Source organism: Polyodon spathula, chromosome 21 (assembly GCF_017654505.1).
Source record: "Polyodon spathula isolate WHYD16114869_AA chromosome 21, ASM1765450v1, whole genome shotgun sequence".
Taxonomy (NCBI): Eukaryota; Metazoa; Chordata; class Actinopteri; order Acipenseriformes; family Polyodontidae; genus Polyodon; species Polyodon spathula.
In genome coordinates this window covers 27,518,654-27,540,432 of record NC_054554.1, presented here as the reverse complement: position 1 = coordinate 27,540,432, position 21,779 = coordinate 27,518,654, and the positions used below count along the sequence as shown (strand labels likewise).

Below are 21,779 nucleotides of genomic sequence, written 5' to 3'. Positions count from 1 at the left end.
AGTTCAGGATTATTTTCAAAACTCTTCTGCTCACCTACAATGCCCTTCATCACATAGGTCCCAAGTACCTCTCAAACTGCTGACCTGCTATGTTCTCAGACTCTGGCTTGCTTGTTATCTCCAAGCAAAAGTGCATCACACTTGAAGAACGCTCATTTAGCTTTATGGCTGTGACTCTCTGGAACTCTCTCCCAGATTGGTGCGTGATACTCCCACCATCGCTCGCTTTAAATCAACACTGTAGACCCACTTATTCTCTTTTGCTTTCCATGCTCTTATGTCTGACATCTGCTATTATCTGCTGTGTTGTTGCTGCTATTTCATGTATTATGTATTTCATGTATTACATTGTTTTTGACTGTATTTCATGTATTATGCATTTTTCACTGTATTGCATTATGTATGTATTTATTTATTTATTTTACTGTATATCATGGATTTTTTTGTTATTGCATCTTGTAAAGTGCTTTGTGACAGCGATCCACTTCGACAGGCACTATATAAAATAAAGATTGACTGACTGATTGATCAAACTGTGGAAACTTGAACGCTCTTTTCATTTACATTCACTTAGCACACAGTGCCACCTGTGACCAAAATATGCTATGCTTGTTTATTTAACGGTGCTACACGGTCTATAGTTTTACAAATATATATTTATGAGGCTTTGCTTTGAACATTACATCTTAAAGCTTGCTCGTCCTGCACAGCACAGTGGCCCGCCACTAGCATTCAGGGGTGTGTTTTTCGGTAAGCACCCGTGTAATTCGATTACCCCGACAGAGAGATAATGGAACTCTGCACACCTGAACGAATATAGAATTATCGGTTCCGCGCTCTTCACGCGTATTAAGGCACGTGTCTAACAGGTGCTGTTTGTGCTCCGTCCTTTTTTTAAATCTCACCCCCTGCCTCTCCCTCTCTCGCCCTCTCTCGGTCATTCTGCAGATTCGAGGGGAAGGGGGGTGGACGGGGGGTAGTTGCAGACAGTCATTGATTCCATAGTATAATTAGCAAGATGGCGCTGTTAGGGTCAGCACCAGAACAGCTCCTTTTTCCCACTGAGTTGCAATATCTGCGTACGCCTTTTAACTTGAGACTCACTCTGAAAAACACAAAACATGCACTGTGACGTGACTTTAGAACAAATGTCAATCTTGTTTACACAAATCTTAATTAGATATATATATATATATAATATATATATATATATATATATATATAAATATATATATATTTATATCCTTTAAAAAAATATGCATTGACTCAAAGTGCTTTGGCAATAATTGGTCAGATCAAATCCTGTAGTTTTTCTGTGCAGAAACAATAGCATCAGTTTGATTTCCTACACCTGCGTCTCGCAGAAGCACATATGCAGCTTTTTAAAAGCTCCAGCGATTACACTTCATGACGGCCTTGTAATGCAGACTATAGATGATTAAAGTCCACGTCTCTCGCTTCACGTATGCAAACATATGCGTTTGGCGGAAAATGGAGGATCATGGCTTGTGACAGCGTCAGTGATTTCGGGGAATGCAGCCCGAGTGCCTTTGCTATAACAATTCGTATTTTATTTAAAGTGGCTGTTATTATTATTTCTCTGTAAAAGGACTGCCTTCACAAACAAACATCTGCTTGAAGCGGAGGATGCATGCGACGCTATTTGTAATGTCTGCATCATTTTTCAACCCCAGTTTTGCATTCAGCTCGCATTTTGATCCTGGTGAGTACCACAAATAACTACATTGTATTTTTATGTTATTTTTTTATTTATTTTTTTTATTTATTTTTGTTTGGTTTTTTTGCAATGGTGATTATTTCAAGTGCGTCTATTTTTCTATTATATGTTATTGACTAAATGCTCGATGTGTTATGTTTTTTTTTTTTTAAATGCATTTTCGGAGCCGTGTCTGCACGTTTTGGGGTTACCTGTAATTTTTTTCTTTTTTTTTTTTTTTTTTTTTTTTTTTTTTTACTGCAGTTTAAAACACTTCGCGTTTAACACGAGGCTTTTTTTTTTTTTTTTTCAATTTTCATTTATTTTTATTTTATTTTCCAGTATTGTATTCTGTGTTGTTGTATGTCCCCATTGCAGTGTGACCATCTTGGCCTGTCATGAAATATCATTAAACCGGTTGGTTCTGTTCGGTACTGTGTGGTGCGCATTGACTGGAATATACTCATGAGCAGTCCCAAACATGCAGGACCATGGCTTCAGCCCTGTAGAGTGGGGCCTGTAGGTAAGTAAATAGGGGGTTGATTTTTGTTACAGGAGTGTGATTGGATTCCATTCAGATTTGTGATTCCCGTCCGCCCTCCAGCCTCCCCCGTTTCTTTAATAGCAGCCCCTGGTTTAACTGAATGATGTTAGCGCACCCCCGCAATTGTGTTGCTGTGTTTGCTGTACTGTGTAACATTGTCGGTCACTGTATGCACGTACCTGGATGTTGGAAGGTTTATTTACTGCAACAATTAAACGAGGTAGTTTTTTTTGTTTTGTTTTGTTTTTTTGTGTGCATTCTACCACTCCTAGCAAGGGCCACACACCTATACGCTTCTTTGGCCGTTTTTAAAAGGAAAACATCAACCTTTGTTTTAATTGAGGACAAGTATAATTGAGTATAATACATGATCTTGGTACGGGTTATGGATTCAGTTCGACTAGATGCTGCGTAATTGTATTTGTGCACTGCAAACCTTTCTGCAGCTGTGCAGCGGGAGACACAGTGGGACTGTCTCTATATGAAATCATGTTAAGATGCTGAAATGATGTTAGGGCTTCCATCAAGTCTACATCCCAAAGAATAAATTCATACTGCAGTCAAAGCCTGCTGCTGTTTAGCGTCTTACTGTCAAAACAATATCTATCTGTTTGTCTGTCTGTCTGTCCGGATCATTGATGTGTCGGACAGTGTTTATTAATGAAAGCACAAGACTCCTTACTTGTCTTACCCTTTAAAGACCACATGGAAAAGGACATCTTGCTGCACAGATAATGTGTATTTCCTTTGGAAATGATAGCGTTTTGTTAACTGCTGAGCTATTAGCAGGTATACCAGGGGCTTTAGTTTTACACATAATCTCAAGAACAATTAAACTACATGTGTAGAAATTGTGCGTATTGAAGAGAATGGAATTAATTCCACTGCCAGATTATTAATATATGTAAAATATAGGACTATGGTAATAATGGTTTTTTAAACAAAATGGTATAAGATGTATTCTCAATAGCAAAGCATCACTGAACTGGTTTCCAGTTGGTATGCACATAGGGTTAGTGCCAGAACAGCTAAAGCAGAAACTGCTGGGATGTTTGTCCTCTTCAGTCTGCAATGCTGTCTTTCTTAAATGTTAGGTCCTTTTTGTGTTGACCCCAGAGGATTATTGTTACAATGATAAAATCACTTGGGTTTAATTCATTTAAAAGGTTGGAAATGTCAATCTTCAATGCCTTACAAACCTTACAGTACAGTACAATAAAGCAATTTTTCTGTGCACAGTTAAGGGGTAAGTTTTATCTAGCAAATTTAAGTCGAGCGGATTGCAGGTGTAATAAGCACAGTGTAACAGTGGCACTGTGAGAATCAGTGAGCTTTCTCGGATCTCTGACCTTACCAATAGCCAGTACTTGACAACTGAAGAACCTGTTTCTCAGTTTGTAATGGACATCATATGACTCCCATTGTACAATCCTTAAATAGCATCTTAGGGTCTGGACAGAGATTAAATCATCATTTTAATAGGGTATGGTTGAATACAATACCAGAACTTGAATGGTCTTTGTTGTCCATCCACAGTAAAACTGGGAATAGCTCGAACTTCTATAGAATGGGAGTCATATTGGCATTTTTCATAGTGCTGCACTGTAATGTGTTACTTACTGCATGTGAAGATTGATCCCAACAGCAGGTAACTGATCAGCTTGTATTTTGATGGCATGCACCCAATTCAATTGAGTCTTCACGGATTGCAGTTAATTCCAAGGTAAGGGTACAAGCTGAAATTGATTCATTGATTGAATGATTGGAGCTCAGTCTATAAAGACTGAGTTACAGCAATCACGCCAGTAAGATATGTACAAATAAGGACAGGCTGCCTCGTTTGTGGAAAAAGGTTTAAAATACTTGTTCACTGGCCTTACTTAGCTCAGTTAGTTCACTGGGAAAAATCATGTTTTTGGTGCTTAAGGTCCAGTAATGTACTGGTTACCAGGGCTCATTCTACCAGCAATAACCAGCATGAACCAGTCCAACCACCAACATGAACCAGTCCAACCGCCAGCCTGCCTCCCTCCCTCCTAGGGATGGGAATTTGAAATGTTTAACATGTAAACTCTAAAGAAGTGGTTAAGTGTTTAATAATATGCTAGACATATAACCGTTCACATGACAAGTGTCACCAAAATGCACATTTTTTAATGTATTCATTTGAGTAATTTATCATCATATACAGCAGTTTTAAAATTGCATCTCTAAACAAAGGAATGAGGTAGAGTCACATTTGGAATTATTTTGAGGAACCAGACGAAAAAACCACTGTATATAAATAATTGTCAAACAAAATTGCCGTACCACGAAAACACAAGTTCAATGCTTCACCATTTGAAATAAACATTCAGAATTACTGTGGATGGAATTACTGAATGCAGTAAAAAGCAAACATCCATAATAAACAGATCGCTCTCGATGGCGACTGTGAATATGTACAATATGATTTTAAAAGGAAGTTGTTTTTTTTTTCAATATTAATTCAGAGAACACGTAAGATTAAATTAGTTATGTATAGGCTTTAATTTACCAGTACACTTTTACACAGATCATTTGTTAAAAATATACAAATGCATGTACTTGATATCTATGTAATCTGTGAACAGAAGGGATATTAAAAAATAACAATAAATGGATTGGAATCTGTAAATTTGATAGATTATGTAAAACAAAAAAGAAAGGTTTATTTTAGTTTAGCACATGTACATCTCAATAGTGCAGTACTAATACAGAGGGGCATTTACTAAGAAAAATAATTAAAAAAATGCTTTTAAAAAGACCACATTCCCATTGGCATTTTTAAACTAATGCCCATGAATTAACTGAGTAAAAAATTAGAAATTTGAATGTGTACTTTTTTTTCTTATTTTAATTTTTAATTTTTTTTTTTTTTTTTTTTTACTGTAGTTCAGTCTTTGTGATGTTAAAACATTATTTGCTTAATTAGGGGTTCTTTGCATGGAAAATACAAACCTGTCAGTATGCATCACAATGTAATTTAAAGAGAGTGTGCATGTATGTAGATATGGTTTAAACATTAAACGATGACACCTGCATAGCATTAAACTTTCATAAAAATAGATCAAAAGCACATTCCTATTCCTTCCACCCCAAACCCCTGCTTTTTAATTGTAGGTAGTATGAGGGATAGAAAGAAGGTTACATTTTCATAGCTGTTAGAGCAATTCCAGGCTTATCTGTCAAGTGTGGCTAATTCTTAATCAAACCCATACAACGCACTCAGCCTTATGTCCACAAATGGGTATTGAAGCAAGCCTGAGTTGCATTTGTTCACTGGTAGATATACATGTAGCGGCTTTCTACTCCACTAATCTGGTTATCTCACCATACCGAACACATAAATTATAAAAATCTACTCAAACAGGTATATAAGGTTCTCATTTACAAACCCTAGGGAGTCAGCTACACATGGGTCTAATGGACAAGAGGCTATGTAAAATGGAATACTGTTTATTATACTGTTGCCTTTAATGAAGGAGGTGCATAAACCACAAATGCAGAGCAATCATTTGGCAGCAGCACCAGTCATTCCTGTAATAAATAGATGGAGTATAGGAGGGGTATAATGTGAAATGCACAGGGGAAGAGTTTGATTGAAGATCCAGCCAGTGTGTGCTGTGTCTGTGTGCTTCTCTGTGTAAACATCACTGGGCTATATGGGGGAGCTGGCAGGCCCTGTTCTTCAGGCTCTGGTTTTATCTCCTGAGTCATCTCTTGGCTCTCAGGATTTTAATTCTCTTTAACTCGATCATCTGCTGTTATCGAGCTCTGGGTCTGCAAAGTGCGGCTTGCTAGAAAGGTGATGACATCACCAGGGGAGGGGGAGGGGGGGGGGCGTGGTTTATTGGGGGTTTACTGGCAGAGCTGACTTCATTCCTAGCACTGGTTATTTATCTTAAGATATTTCAATTTGCTTTTTCACGGATTCACATGCAAAGCATTGTATGAATACACAGAGAGGAAGAATCAAATGTAGGTAAGTGCTGAGCAGTTTAAAGTAAATGCATTACTATGAAGGGAAAAGGCAGGTTTTGATTTAAATAGGGTTAGTTACAGCGTTTGTGTTCATGAGTGTGTAGGTGGATTTTGTCTCCTACTGAGATCCTCAGAGATACTGCTTCGATCAGAAAGAAAACACTTGTCAAGTATACCCTGTGTTATACTTTGAAAAAGGTGATAAAAACATGTTTCTTATTGCATTGTAACTGCTCTGAAGGCCTGACTGCAGTTGTTATGACAGGGGCAAGCACACAGTTACAGATACATACAGCCCCTTTGTGAAGACACTTTGATTAAGCTGTCATATCCGAGTCCCTACTGAGATGTGATACTCCCTGCCACGGGTGCCAGGACTGCCTGAGCGCTGCCCGAATTTTTCACTCATTGTGTTCGAGATTGCAGCATTTCATTTACTGCTTACTGTGGGCACTTGGGATTTGCAGATAGACTTGGAAGTGGGGTTGGCAATAAATATTATTAATTGCTTGCTATCGGTCTGCCTATCCATCGATCCGTCTGTCTGTCTTGGTGCCCCTCCATCTACCTATCTATCTACACATACTTCTCCATGTATGTGTAGATAGCTAGGTAGGAGTGCAGTGTACAGTATTTGTTATTATGTATAAACCAACCTTTCAGCTTACTTTTCTTCTTTATTGACATGATCCTTCTATCCCTCTATCCACCTATCTGTCTATCTATCCCTCAGCATTCCTATCGATCTGTCTGTCTACACAATACTTGTAGGAGGGCAGTATACAGTCTTTGTAATTGTTGATTTAATAATCTTCCTGCCTACCTTTCTTCTTTTAAAAGGTACAAGCACTTTGCAGACATGTTGGCATTCTATACTTATTCAGTGAGATCTTGAGTGTTCTCCAAGGTTCTATATTGAACCAAGGGTTATTTCAGGCTTCCTATCGAACCACTGGATCAGCAGGAGGTTCTTGAAAGTTCTGTATTGAACCTTTTTGAAGAGAGGACTGTTAGCATTGCTAGCTTGCTTAACATGTTTGCCATGAGGGACTTGGTAGGTTTGTAGAGGAATGCTTTCTACAGCTGGTACAGGGATGTAGAAACTTGTTCTCTCAGTGTTGCTGAAAATCATGCTCTCAGTTTTATATCAGTGCTGCCCTTAGGGTTTTAAAATCTAATTTTATGTAGGGAGATTAATTGTGTTTAAAGTTTAGATTACTGCTAGATTAAAAAATATGTATGCATGTCAAATGTAGATTCCTACTTTAATGTGTATATACAGTTTCTAAGGTAATTTGTTTCTGTACTTAGACAAAATCTGAATAGGTTTGCTTTAAATACAGCTTGGAGCCACTAAAATGCCAAAAAAACACCAATCTGCACAGTTGAGGTGCTTCAGTGTGCACCTGTACTGGTATTTCAGTACCATGGACAGATCCCCATGGGTGAGGCTGCCTGGAAGCAGTGTGTAAAATGTAGTGTCAAAACTAATTAATAAAGCATAACTTCTAACACTCAGTGGTACATTATCAGGTAAAACTTCTAGATTTTTAATGCCTCATTCTATAACCTTTGAGAAACTTTACCAACCAAACACTGGAAATGTTGGGTCTGTGCTGTGTTAAAGCATGGCTTAGCACAGTAACAACTGGATTGAAAGAACGCAGCTGCACTTGTTGAATCAATATGAATATGGCCCCTTATTGGCTTCATATATTGCATGAAATGCTGACTAACTGTCACAGCCTTTTTGCTGCACAAACTCTATTGTGACAGATGGGAGATGGGTAGGAAATTAGTATTTCACATCCATTAATGGAAGGGATGAACTCAAACCACATGCCCCTTAGGCTGATTACCAGAAGCATCTTTGTTTTTCAGTCCATATTACGTTATATTGAAATGTCACCTCCTTCCCTGCCCTTTGCCTTGTAGTGTTGCACATACAGTAACCCCATACCGCTCAATATTGCACCAGGGCAATGGTGTTCACCCCATTCACTACACCTGCACCATGAGTACGCACAGCCCTACATGCATTAGAAATGGCTGTTAAGTCCATTATTCACAGTGGTTTTTTGCACAGTCAAGCACAGCTGAATGGCTGAAAAATGTGGAGTGTGGTGGCTTGGTTTACTATGTTCACAGTTGAGAGATTCCCAAATTGATGGTCAGTATTGTGTGTGTGTGTGAACAGTTTCATTTAGGGCTTTTTAACGTAAATATAGTAGCTGTAATGGAATTTAAACTCCCATTGCATAGCAGTTTTTTTTTCCTTTCCTAGGTTTTACAATGAGTTTGGTTGGTCTTACCTGAGCTTGCTGTCTACACTGTTAAAAAAACGTGTAACAGATTAGCATTGGTCCTTAAAGTGTACTATAACTTGAAACTGTAAAACAGGAGATTTTGCTTACACTGCTACAACTTTGTATTTTTACAGTATTTGATTTTCAGTGTAGGTGTTAGGATCCCAAGTTAAACTATGACCCCATTGATTAGTGGTCTTTAATTAATAAAAGGAACCCTTTGACTTAGTGTTAAGGTTGGGGGGAGGTTAGAAATGAACACCAAGCTGATTGTGTCATATTTCTTTCATGGCAGTTTTTGAAGAAAAATCCCAACAAAAAAAACCAAAATCTGTCAGCTACCCATGCAGTAAACACTAAACACTGTTTAAGTTTGTGTTTTAAATGCATTAGCCTCAATCTTTTCTAATAAACAGGGCAGTGCTGGAATTTGGCAACCCCCAAGGACTGCGGCCTGTGGCTGTTTATCTCCACCCTGCAGATTGATAAAGGAGTCCGTGTCCCTAGCAGCTGCCTCTATTAACACAGTAAATCTAGCCTCGTTGCCGAGCTCTCTGTCCTGTATTGCAGGTCCTGGCCATCAGGGTAATGGATTAGAGTGATTTCAGGGTCGATGCACTGCAGGCGCGAGAACAGCAAGCAAGCACTGTTGTATTGCTTTACGGTGTCTGTCTGCCTACAGTATATATATTATATATATATATATATATATATATATATATATATATATATATATATATATATATATATATATATATATATATATATAGTGAACGATCCTCGCACTCACAGAGTTCGTTGCCCCTTTAAGACCAGACCCAGGACACGGAAATGGATTTTGAAGCGCTGACGCGCACTTTTAATAAACACCAATCAAATAAATTAAACAAAACAAACAAACACCTAGCTCCTATTTGGAGCACTAACTAAACATAAACAGGAACCTAACTATCACGCAGGACGGCTAAACCGTTAACCTGCCACAAACATTCAAAAACACACCCTCACACAATACCTCGATACGACTGCTCACTCACACAGCTGGGCTCTTCTCTCAGCAGCAGCCCCGAACAAACTGCCTGTCTCTCTTAAATACCCTGCACCTGGTTCTAATTTAGAACTACCACCAGGTGCAGGGGATTACTAAACAATTAAGCAATTAAACAATTAAGTCCCAAATGTGCATTCTCACAAGTTTTAGCAGGGAAGGATTTTAACCCCCTCCCTGCTACCTTACTATATTTATATATATATATATATATATATATATATATATATATATATATATATATATATTAGAAACAGCTGTTAAGTCTGCCATATATCCAAGTATGAAAGTACAGTATCTGTTTAGGTTCTATATTATATAGGAGATGGAGCAAACAGGTCAATAGTCTTCTGTGTTGAGGCTCAAGGCTTTTCACTATGGTATCCCATCGTAAACCATCGGTTACAGGATCGCACCCACTTTACCCACCTGTGGACTAAACAGCACATTTCAATGTTGTGCCAAGAGTTCTTTACCCACCGATCTATAAGACTATGCAAACATTGTAACAGAAGTAGCTACAGTAATTTCAGCATAGTTGTTGACTGGATGGAAGATACTTTGTGTTTCGAAGGAGTAGCGCTAATATAATTGGCTATAGGGTGTTGCATGTGGCAGTTGCTGTCTAACACACTGTATTTTGATTGGTGGCCGCTATGCTGCACAAACCTCTGATTGGTTATCCGGATTTGGAAAGCCAATGTGTGGGTGGAGGGAATTTCAGCTTGCTATCTACCTCTGCTTGTACAGTAGGAATACATTTGTTGCTTGACGCTCGAACTGCTCTACTTTCATCTGTAATCACACTGCAGAACTGTGTGCACATGTAATTGGGTTAATGGTTGTTGTTAATTAATTGTCTGTTCTAAACCATGAAGTACATTCTCACCACTGCGGTCACTGTAGCAACTCAAGAAAGTGTTGATTCAGGTTCAGTTTGTTAATCAAATGTGAGAGACAGACAGAGAGCCAGGGGATTATATAGCATTTCTTTAGAACTGTGTCCCAGGAGGCAGATGTCACTTGATTTAATAACCTTTTATTCTTATTAATTAATGCATGCCTTAAAGTTATATCAGTTTCCTCGCAGGAGCTGGATCTGAATTGATTCAACAGGGATAAGAGATGCATGAGTTAATGTCTAATAACCACAAGGTATTTTTATATGTACCTGAGGATTTGAGTGGGTGTGTATTCAAGTGCTTATGTGTGTGTGTGTGTCTGCGCACTGAAGAAGGCACCAACCAAAGCCAACTTTGTTTCTTAAGGTTTGATCTTAGATCTCCTACAAAATACAAGACAGTATTTTAATAGCGGATGGTCAGATTCCTGATTTTACAACATATGTCAATTGCTTTTTACCTATTCCCACCCCAAATTCTGATTAAAAAATACAGATTTATACATTACATTTGGTTAATACATTTATGTAAAAACCAACAATGTTTTTAGTGCAAATCAAGGTTATTTGTTTAACTGTACTGAGACAGGTAAAATGATCCAGCTACACTGCCACCCTGAGAGCATTCATAGAGGGAAGAAGCAGGTGGGCTACTTTTCCTTCTACCCCAAGATATTAACCTGTAATACAATTTACAATGATTTTTATATATAAAAAAGAAAAGTCTTGAGTATATGGAACTCAACACTGTGGATCTGAGCAACAGTAAAATCAATACTGAGAAATTCAGAACTTTCTGTGCTTTGTGAGAGCAGTGAGCTACATCAATCCACAGCATGGCTTGTAAAAGGCATTTTGCTTTTAAGATGCCTAATCAATAATGAAGTCAACTAATTGTGAAATGATTGGTTCTTGACAACATCTCAGTCAGTCCATCTTGTTTTTCTGATTCCTGCCCAACAATTCAATCAGATCACCACAGCCCAGTTGTTGATAATCTCAGAAAGCCAGGCAGCCAGGGTCTTTGATCCCTGCTGCATGATAAAATCACAGACATGCTCAATTTCATGTTAGTCCTTTTGTAACGGAACAAGCAATTCACGAAGCAGCAGCATTGCTTTTATAAGGCAGTGTGGTTAGAGCTGAGGGGCTTGGGGGCAATAGAGCTTGGTGTTAGAGCTGAGGGGCTGGGAGTCTGCGGTCTGGTGATTCAAAGTGACTGACTGTGTTGCAGTGTAGTCAAGGGGGTTTGAGTCGAGGGACTGGGAGCTTTGGCAGTGTCTCCCGGTGGTGAGTGCTCAAGCCCTGCCAGGCTCCATTTCCTAAGTGCTGCCCTGAACTCTATTATAAGGAAACCACTGGGTAGCCTACCCTGTTAGTGTCCACGCTGGGCAGACAGCCTCCCTCTGTAGGTGTCAGCACTGATAGACAGCAGGCTGCAGTCATGCCACTTTTGTCTTGCTGATGGGAGACAAGCCGGTAAGTGTAGAAAGCAGACTGAGCTATGTGGAGCAGCGGGCCATGATCGCTGTGCAGTTAGATTTGCATTTCTTCATACAGAATCTTTTATTTGTATTATCGTATCCAGTAAGTAGGCCACAGTTTTATAAAACACGGCACCATCATACAGCTGAGCAAAGAGATTGTTATTGCCTTGCGGGCCTATAGATAATGCAAATAATGTTCATCTTGTGTGTGCATATAGACAAGCTTTATATGCAGTAGTGTTTAGTGACAGGATGCAGTATGCAGTATATTCACAAGGCTAATGTTGGTAAAGAATCCGGGCTGGCCCATCAGTCAACAAATGAAACTAATAACCATCCATCAGCAATGGCCATGGAAAGAATTAATAAATATTACAAACTCTGTGTCCCTCACAGACATCTCCTGAGATTACAGTACAAATGAACACAACCGGAGGCCTTGCATGCAAATTCAGGATTTAATCAAACTTTACATCATAATTCCAGGATGGCCGTGATTATGTATTCATCATAAAATCAGTGCCCTTTCACAAAGAGTCTTCCCAGATTGAACTAATGGTCTACTGGGTCCCTGCGTCTGCCATGGCTAACTTTGTGTTCATTGTTCTTAACATATAAAGCATTGTACTGTATGTAGTCAAAATGTTGGTCAGTTTCAGGGTTTTTATCCATGAAAGAAATCCTTGAACTGCAGAAAGAAATTGTGTTCTTTCTTACGCAGTAAGTATTTGGAAGGAGACAACTGATCAGGCAGTGAAAACATGTGCAATTCCTCCCCAGGAAAAAAAACATTAACATGAGCTTAGCTCAAAAATGCAAATAATGTTCAAGAGCACTATTAGCAACTTTAGCGATCGCCCTTAAAAAATGCATTGCAATCCTGTCATCTCAATATTAAAAAAAACATTTAGCACAAGGGTGATGTGGTAATTTGAACGTGCCTACTGAAGCACTGTATAATAATGGTGTGCCATGAGTGAGCATCTGTTAACAAGATGACTGAGATGGTTTTTAATCTGATTTATTTATCAATCAATATGTTTATTATTTCGCGCTCAGTGTCATCCAGTATGAAGTTTTTCTCCGGACCTTCAAAAATACTGAGCTGTGTCTTATAAAAAATGGAAAGAGCTGGACTGACCTGGAGAAGATATAAATATTAGTTGAGTGCATCCTTGAAATCTATTCCTGAACATAATGGGAACCCTACCCATTACACACATATTCTAATAACCTCTGGCAAACAGGAACAAAAATAGAACATGCATATCTGTTTACAAATTTAACGTCAGGTACAGGTTATTTTTTAAAATTTATTAGACATTTCAAGGCCAAGAATTATTATTATGATATTTTCAAACAGGTCTTGCTGCTACGTAATAAAATCAATTTCCCGCCCTTTTACTTTCCGTCTCATTTCCAGTGCCCTTCTACATATCTCATTTCCAGTGCCCTTCTACATATCTCATTTCCAGTGCCCTTCTACATATCTCATTTCCAGTGCCCTTCTACATATCTCATTTCCAGTGCCCTTCTACATATCTCATTTCCAGTGCCCTTCTACATATCTCATTTCCAGTGCCCTTCTACATTTGTCCAGGATATAACCCTTGAGATGTACCTCTCAGTTCCAAGTGGTCCTGGTCAGAAAGGCAACAAGAAATGTCATATGTGTTAAGTGGGGGTCTAACTGGAAAAGGGGGTATGTCTTGACAACAGCTTGGGGTACCAACATGGAGCAGAGGGCTGCCTTCAGAAACTTTTCAAACTGAAGAAATTAGAAATAAACAATTTGACTGCACAAATAATGGGAAGTAATGGAAAACTTTAAAAAATACTTCTCCTTGTCACCCACCATAACCACAACACCCTCAGAGCAATACTGCCTGGTGAATATCTCTATATGAATATCTAATATATGAATATTAGGTGAAGATAACTGAAAACATGCTCACTTTTCAATCTCTGATCGGGACAAAGTTGTCAAAGTGTAATAGTCTCTGCTGCAGCCGGTTTGATTCCTTCCCATCTGCTGTTAGATTGAATGCTGTTGATCTGTAACTCTGGAGACAGCAATTCCAGATACTGAGGCTCAGGCAGACTGTAATATCCAAGCTGTGTGTCTGATGAACCGTGACTCCTGTGAACAAAGGGATGAGTCAACAAACAAAAACAGAAATCAAAGTGAGGAGGAACAATGCCATGATTAAAATCCCTTTGTAAATCCGGGCTGAGGAGGACTTTGAGTGTATAAACCTGCAACAGAGATATCACATGTATGTCCGAGAGGTTAGAGCTGAGGGATTGGGAGGAGAATTGTGGCTTAATGGTTGTGATTGAGAGTCTGTGCATTGTGGCTTGCTAACTGCTCAGGGACTGGGTTGAGAATTGTGGCTTAATAGTTGTGATTAAGGGAGTGGGGAAGGAGAAGTGTGGTCTAGTGGTTAGAGCTGAAGGACTGGGAGAGATGGAATCATAGTGGTATTGTCAGTTGTTGATGCGTCTGAGAGCTGGACCTGGGAGAGAAATCTGGTGGCATATTAATTATAATTCTGAAAGAGACTGGTGGCACTCAATGGTATAAACTAGTTTCATCTTGGATTAAGACTCATCTTAAAACTAAGACTCCTTGTTCAAGTGTTATGAAGCTGCTATCCATACAAACACAGTCGGGCCCCAATTTGTGATGCCTAATTAATTGTTTAATATGTTATTACAGCTTGAGACAGGGGGAATCCGTTAAATACTCTTTTATTGCCTCTCATTAACAATGCTAGATCCAATAAAAAATACAGTGAATTAAACGGTTCTAGATGTTAAGGTGATGGTGTTAAGATCCACCACTGTTTAAATCATTAAAATAGACCATGAGCCTTATTTTATTCTGACAAACATTTTGACTACAAGTTTTCTTGATACCTGTATTTATAAATCTGGATACTGACAGCTGTTTTGTAAATGCAGCTGTGGTGAAAGGTATGAACGTGTATGAATTATTCTGACATGCTTGTTATCTATTGCAACAGGATCAGACTGTAAATTGCAATGCACAATTACCGTTGGCATAAAACAAAATGTGCCGAGATCTCTTTAAATGTTGGTACTGTTTAATAAAATGAAAAATCATTTCACAGTGACCTCAGGTTAATGGATTCAGCTGAAGAACAGTGCAAGGTTAGGGTTGCATTCAGAGGCTGCAGACTTAGCGCCCTAATACCGAGTGTTAGTGCCTACAGCGAGAACACAGTGAAGGAATTAAGAGTCATTGATCACAGAGTCTGCGTTTAAGACAAGAATTACAGGGAAGTGGTGCCAGTAGGCTGGCAGACTCCAAGCTGCATTACTAGTCAAGCTGGGCAAGCCCTCTCTCTTAGTCCCGTGTTTTCGTTGCTCATTTTTGGGGTGCATAATCAGCTTGATTCCTGTAGGAGGCGTGGCCTCAGAGCATGGTTTTGCAGCTGAGACTTGAACAGCTGCGAGTGATTGGCATCTGTCCGTCTCATGCGGTACAGCTGCCTGCAGCATCACCTTTCCCTGAGGTCACATCCTGTCAGCATTGTGACTCGACTCGGTGAAAACAAGACTGCACATGTATACAGCGAGTGTTTGTTTGCATCTGGAAGTGTACTGGGTGAACATTTCCACTACGACTAAAGATGAGTTTTCATTGCTAAGCTGTGGCATTCCACTTACATTCAGCTGATACATACAAACCCCTACACCTGTGCATTGGAATTTGAGAGTTCAGTTCAGCCCAGATGTAAGGAGCTCCCAGGCAGAATCTGTGACATGTGCCCACCTGCTTCTGAGTAGTGCTTATGTTGGCAAAAACAACGCAAGCAGACAGGGTACAAATGTATTGGCAGCAGCCTTGGAAAATGCTCTGAAAGAAAGTCTGTTGTGAAATTGGATGCACAACAACAAGGGCAAACTCGTCCATTTGCGGCTGATTCTATGAAAATCTTGCAGTGCATTTGAGTTTTATTTCTTGGAGGTAAAGTGATCTTAGAAAAGACTAATGGCCCCATAGCGGAGCCAGACTCTGAAATCCCTGTTGTGTAAAAGAATACATGTGATTTGCAGCATACACGGGCAAATGATCAGCTCTAGCGTAAAGACTTAATGTAGCGCTGTGAACTCAACTGTGTTTCAGTGTGACACAAACTTTACTTAGGCCTATGCTTTAACAAATCCACCTGCTTACATCAGGAAGCTTCATGAACTATGAGAAATACGAATACGAATACGACCCAATCAGCAACAAAAGAACAGAGTGATATTTTAATGTGGGATTTATCATCTGTGGATGTTGTTCAGTTAGTTTGTTTATTTATATCTAGTGTTCATGTGAAAGCCCTTGACCTTTCACTGGCCTTGGTACTGGTTTCACCCCTCCCCAGATCATTGTGGCTTTGAGGTTTTGGAAGATCGTCTGTCATTAGAGGAAATCTCTGGTTTCTGTATGTGTGCCTACTAAACAGTACTTCATGCAGCACGCACACTAATAGTGGGGGTACCTGTTTCATTATAATTGGTACAGCAATACACTCTCAAGGGCAACAAAACATTGTGGAGTGACGCATGAATATCTGAGCGGCCTCAAAGAGATTTTTTAGCCTTGTCTTGGAAGATTAAACCAGCTATAATGTAAGAGCCCCCCTCCCCCATCTTTCTCTCCCCTTCCCCACCCCCCATCCTCCCTGATAGTCCTAATACATCTCACTCAAGATGATTGAAAGGGGAAGTGATGTCTCCTGCAGACCTGAACTTAATTAGAGAGACTGTGGGAAGGTTAAGGTATATTGATCTTGAGAAACTCTGGTGCATGTAACCTATTTTTAAACGAATACAAAATGCAGAGTAATATAAAGCCTGATCTAATTTGCTAAACATCACTTGTTTAAAAGTGACACAGTTGACTTCAATGATTTCATCAACTTGGGGTTGTTAATTCCGGAGCAGTGTTCTGATGTAAGCTGGCCTTTTTTATTAGTTCATAAATAGGTTACTATAAATTAACTGGTATGTTCAGTGTCAACACCGAAGACATTGAGAAAAACTTGTCATTGAATTTTACAAAGTTTCTCCTGCTGTCCCATGACTGTATTTTTTTTACAGATGCTCTATATTAACCCATTAAGTACCACATTAAGTTTTCTTTGAAAAAATCAGAACACAAGCTGTATTTATATAACGTTATACATTACAAATTAGAGCAAGTTATCATAGCAATATTGTTAAAGAGAAAAATTACAAAGTAGCCTGTCCTGTGATGAGGACAGCGGCATTAATGAGCTAATTAACCATTGACAAACAAACAAGGGAAGAGGGCTCCGAACATCAGCGGCAGTGCCAGAATGAATATCAATCTCTCTTTTTGTATATATTTACACAGGATTTTAATAACGGCTATATTACTATGGCGTGAGTGCTTTATTTGAATTTTGATTGGCTGCGCTCTAATGTGGACAGGTTGCGTTGATACCAGTGGCGTGCTGGATGGCACTAACATAGCCTCATCCACCACTGCAGTGTAATTCCACTTGTACAGACCTGATCGCTGAGTTTTGTGGCTACTTCATGTTCATATTGATTTATTTTGGCCTGTCTTTTATTAAAACTGTTGCACATGGTTGAAGACGACATTTGAATGTCTTGAAAGAGAACCGATATGTCTTCATCTCTCTCTCCACTTGTCTTTTCAGAGTCATTGCTGTGTGTTGGTTGAAGATTACAATATTTTGCCTCAGTGATTCTGCAGGTTAACTTGCTGTTTTTCATGGCATTGATAATCAGCTTGTTAGAATTGTCACTTCCATTATCCTCATTCTTGTCTTTTATCCATTGAACTTCCATTGAGTCTGCAGAATCACAGATCCTCAGTACTACCTGCCTCTATTTAATTAGTTTCCTCTTTTATGGTGTGCTTGTGCTTTTACACGTACCGGCCAGTCACTACATACATAGTAATTACAATGACGATTCTCAATTAGATCACAGTCTGCTCCCCAGTCTCAAGCAAAATCCTGTGTTTCACAAGAGCTAAAAAAGGCTGAATAGCCATTGTGCTGTATTTCCAGGAAAAAAATGTCATTATTTTGCATTCTAGATCTTTTCTACAAATATAGGGACAGAATAAATCTGACTTACTGGTATCAGAGAACGAACAGCACAGCTGTTGTTTTATAAAGAGGTGGTCTCTAATGAACAATAAAATGCAGGAGAAGAGCTGCAGAAAAAAGTGTCTCCAAAAATGGGTTAAAAGCACAGTGCTCGGATATGTACAACTCTGTAATATTCGCAAGGCTGCTATTTGTCTCACTTGTGGGCATGCAGAGATGATTATCATATTCTGGAAAGTGTAGTCCTGCTGTGAAGGGTACATGAGATAGGTCATTTGTACCATAATGCAATGCAGTGTGTTGTGTTGGGGGTCGGTTCATTTTTAAGTGAAGCCACTTGACTAAACAGATCTAAATACTGTACCACCACAACACCAAGTTTATGAAAATCAGACGTTTAATAATGCACATGAGTCTCTTTTGTGGATTTCTGCCTGTTAAATCATGTAGAATTCCAGGGAAAGTACACATTTAACAGTGGCCATTAGATTCATTCAATAGACCCTTGTTTTAAATAATTCCACTCTCTGTTAAGTCACCTGGTTATGCACATTCCCATAATTCCTGCCTGTACTGTAGCTAGTGTATAATAGCGTGTTGAGATTTGCAGCTGTGCTCCCCCTAGCTGTTTGGAATGGAATGACATTGTGCAGGGAGACCATCTGTGAAGAAGATCAGAGTGCTGGCTGCAAGATATAAAAAAAAAAAACAGAAAGATTAAGTGTAGAAAGCAATCTGACAGTATGGGCCAGCAGATCAATCTGCAAGCACAATATTTATTAATAAGACAATGCCAGTAGCTTTAAAAATGTCAAACTAATTAATACTGTATTTGTCATTTCATTTGTACCCCCAAGTGTCTAAATGTGATGACTGTTTAACGAATGAACAAACATGAACACAATCATTACCAGTGTGTCAAGCAAGGCTGTCATTTTAAGGCTGTTAGAGAGAGCCTGAACAACTCTCTGTGCAAGGAAATATCCTGGTAACCCTAAAAACTGACAAGCAGTGGCTTTTCAGCTGTAAGCTTCCTCCGGTCCTCTCTCCCACTGTCATCATCACCCCTCCCCGAAACGTAACAGCACTGTCCAGCTCCCACTGCTAGTTTAATCCTGGCTGTGAAGACATACTGTGCAAAGTGACTCGGATTCATTGTTAGGTAAGATTATGATCTGCAATTGAACGAGGAAGAATAATTATAATAATAATAACTAATACAATGTTAAAATAAATATTTGTGAAGGGCTTTCCTGATACTGAATATGAGGTGGTTATTTATTCAGGGATATCATGATATTCAGTGAGGGAGGGACCTGAGAGAGGTAAAATGCACAATACCCCAAACCCCTAGTTGGCCCGCACTTCTCTTTAGACCAGTGCTCGTGCTATTGTTATGAATCCTTGCTCGCATCTTGTTAGGCTTGGTTTAGTGCTCATAATATTGCGTTACAATCGAACCTGTGTTGGCGTGTGATGCTAACGGTGATTCCCGGTCTGTCCTGTAGATAGTGCCCCCCTGAGTGAGCTCTCCTGGTCCTCCTCCCTGGCTGTCGTGGCTGTTTCCTTCTCCGGACTCTTCACCTTCATCTTCCTCATGTTGGCCTGTCTGTGCTGCAAGAAGGGAGACATCGGCTTCAAGGTGAGAGCTGGAACACACCAAGCATCCCCAAGCTAGGAGCCCGTAAATTCATGTGTATACTTATCTTTAAAGCAGGTCAAGATAAACTCTGTCAATTTGTAGGGAAATGTAAATGATTAGTGTAAATTTGCTGACAGTGACAGTGGCATAATTACAGTTGCTAAGACAACAACCCACTTGGCCGAGGCTTAGAACATTGAGTGATAAGGTATGAACAAGAAAATATGAGAAAGGAGAAGTATGGTAAACAACCACAGTAACCTTGTAAAAGAGAGTAGTTTTGTGGTTGGTTTCGCTACAAGTTATAGCCAGCTATCATCCTCAAATCAATAATGTTAAAAATTCACATGGATAGAGAGAAGAGAAATGACAGCAGGAGAGCTCCGGTTTAGTGACATCTCACAGCTGGAGTAGAAAGCTTTCAGATCTAACATCACCCGGTAAAGCATTACAACAACAACAACAAAGTCATGATAAATGGTGATAAATAACAATTAAACATTTAGCATTCAAATAGTTACACTAACTTTCATTTGGTACCATAAAATAAACATAACCGTAGAATATGTTCAAAGCAAACTCTGAAATTCAATGCACTTTGAAATGATTACCTCATATTAACTTTATGACAGTCTTAATCTTTTTAACTTCTCTTCATATAAAGGCAGTTTATTGACAACTTAAAGAGCATAAACATTGTAATCCCAATGCATGCAAGATATCAGGCTCCAGCACAAGCTAGTTTGCTGTGGATTTACTAGCTGAAATTCCTAACCTGGTGGCCACATTTTCTTCACCCCATAAACCTCAAGAATGGCTTGTGATTTCTGAGGTATGCAAAACTGGAGTTACACATTATCATTCTAGCTTATATATGCCTAATAACTAAATAGGTCTGAGATAATATTGCATTCACTTATTCCAATCTTTGCCTTTGTTATAAAACTGCTATAAACTCCTCCATGCTTTCTCTGCTCTAACGCTGTCTCCGATATATAGGGCAGAGAGTGAATGAATCCTAGTCCACAGTCTCCCTCCCGACCTGCGAGGGCGCTGTATAACAGGAACAGTGTGCCTCGTACTGGATGGTTTGGCAGTTCATTCCAGGGTCAGTCGGAAGCCAGCCATCCAGGAAGGGGGTATAGTACACAATACCAGATGTCATCGTCCTAGTACTTTAAGCGATGTGTCAGTCATGGATTGGAGGAGACGTGATTGAACTAGCTATCGGAGGGGGCGTGACTAAAGGTATTTCAGGGGATGTGACGATGCAATCTGTTCCTTTGTTATGGTTACAGAAGGACATGTAAAGGAGTGAAGCGAAAAAGAACCGTGAGTGTTTTGTTTTGTCGTATTAACTAATATTTGTTTGGTATTGTTAGACAGCTAAACTATCTGGGAGCTGTCGCTACAAAGCCAGTATTAAACCTGGACTGCACTGCACCATTGTTCACTGTACACTTGTATTGTACCACCTGCACAAAGAGCACGCACTACTGGATTAAGTGATTGTGTCTGTGTTTGTGTGTTTCTTGTTTAGTGCCTTATTATTTCGGGACTAAACTCTGTGGTTTAACTGAGCGATAAACATTGGTGTTTAGAGCCAGTTATTATTATTTATCAGCCAATAAAGAGCTGTTTAACCATGAACTGTGTTGTTTCAAATCATTCCTGAGGGCTGCATCACCTCTACACCTGCACACTGCAAACCACTTTGCCACAGGCTGCTACCCACTTCTCAGACTGATTATGTTGAAATATTTGTCTGATTGACCTCAAATGTTATGGTTAAATGTTGGAACGAACCTCGTGGTGAAGAAAAACACAGTGCAGCTTGAACGCTCGCCGACTCTGCTGTTGTTTATCTCGGCTGATGTCCAGAAGCAGCCAGATAAAAACAATTTGAGAAACCCTCCTTCTCTCTGCACTTTGCAGCTCTGTGGTTTACCCGTAGCATTGCTGTTCATTCGCTCTTTATATCTTAAGTAGAATAACCCCCTGAGGGCTGAG

The 21,779-nt window shown here is 39.4% G+C and overlaps 1 protein-coding gene across 4 annotated transcripts in view; it reads left to right on the top strand.

Annotated features, from left to right (window-relative positions):
• Positions 1–1,499: 1,499 nt before the first annotated feature.
• Positions 1,500–21,779, top strand: part of LOC121296151 (serine/threonine-protein kinase LMTK1-like) — a 39,630-nt gene continuing 19,350 nt past the window's right edge. The window contains exons 1-2 of one of the 4 annotated variants that reach the window (XM_041221403.1): positions 1,500–1,723; positions 19,636–19,769. In XM_041221403.1, coding sequence (XP_041077337.1) covers positions 1,648–1,723; positions 19,636–19,769 — 210 coding nt within the window. In that variant the 5' untranslated portion in view covers positions 1,500–1,647. Of the gene's footprint in view, positions 1,724–2,167; positions 2,241–6,211; positions 6,265–19,635; positions 19,770–21,779 lie in introns of those variants that run through there. The other 3 variants (XM_041221402.1, XM_041221404.1, XM_041221405.1) reach the window with 3 other exon arrangements.